Below are 1,191 nucleotides of genomic sequence, written 5' to 3'. Positions count from 1 at the left end.
ATTACTATAGACTGGTGAAAGGGATATATTCATTTGCTCTAATATAACAAAAGAAGATTTCAATTAACAGTAAGATCTGGAATGGAGAAGAAAGCATTGAACAAATGATACTGTGAAGAGGCAGTCAGAGTAAGCTTAAAAAATTGAAAAAAAAAACATGAAAATAAAAATGATAGGTTTTTAAAGAACTACAAACCTCATCTTAATGAAAGCATGGGAGAGCAAATCTGGTGTTAATAAAATAAGAAAAAAAGATAGGAAGGTGAGTACTGATATGGGCTGAAAGATAAGGACAGTAAGATGTTTGTAGCTCAGTCTCTTTCTGCAACAACTGCCAAATTGTGCTATAACACTACCTGGCATACCAGACTCTCCATCTCCCACATGCATGATCTCATGACCAAAACAGATTTTCTGTCTTCCCTAGGTAACAAGACTCCCAAGTGAAAAATGAGGTTGATGACTTTAGATGTCTTTCTTGATTGCAGCCAGAAGTAACTTTGAGTCAATGTATAGATTTGAAAGATGCAAAAAATTGAAAGGAATATGTAAAACATTTTGTAATGATGATGAGTATGATTACGGATACTGCATTAAATGGAGAAATCAGTGCTGCATATGAACTCTGGAAAACAGAAGTACTATTGAGCATCAAAGTCTGGAACACAGATTCATCTTACCGACACGAGAGTGGGTAGAAAGAAAACGTTTGCAACGTTTAAAGAAGTATTCCCTTTTAAATCCTCAGTATCACTGTTTACATAAATAAAAATAATTTAGTTTGTATTCTATTTATTTCCCACTTTCTTTGAATTTCAGATGGATGAATGTATTAATTAAACAGAGGATCAGACTCTAATTGTGCTTATAATCCCATTATGGACATGTTGCCAACCAGATATTCATGCTACTTATCTGAGTTGCTCTGTTTCCTTTCTAAATATATGTATAGGACTTTATTGCCAGTTTTACTATGAAAATCGTGGTTATCTTCATAGATGCTTTCTTCCACACCAAAAATCTCCGTATGTAGTTTTAAATCTTTCTTAAAAGCAAATGCATGTTTTCTCTCTTTCAAATGTGAACCCTTCCAATCTTGGCTTACTTACTGATTTTTCATATGCATTTAACCAATTCCTATGAGGTGACAATTTGAGATGACACACTTTAGTAGTAGTTCCCTCAGGAAAG

General features: G+C 33.7%; 1 protein-coding gene across 1 annotated transcript; it reads left to right on the top strand.

Annotated features, from left to right (window-relative positions):
• The first annotated feature begins 469 nt into the window (after positions 1-469).
• LOC112862768 (beta-defensin 110-like) lies at positions 470-622 on the top strand. The gene has a single exon (XM_025926002.1). It carries the CDS (start codon positions 470-472, stop codon positions 620-622), a length of 153 nt encoding a protein of 50 aa, XP_025781787.1.
• Positions 623-1,191: the final 569 nt, after the last annotated feature.

This window comes from Puma concolor, chromosome B2 (genome assembly GCF_028749965.1).
Source record: "Puma concolor isolate L17-30 chromosome B2, mPumCon1.1.hap2, whole genome shotgun sequence".
NCBI classification, from domain to species: Eukaryota; Metazoa; Chordata; class Mammalia; order Carnivora; family Felidae; genus Puma; species Puma concolor.
Note: the sequence above shows the minus strand (reverse complement) of the source record. Positions and strands in the feature narration are given on the sequence as shown.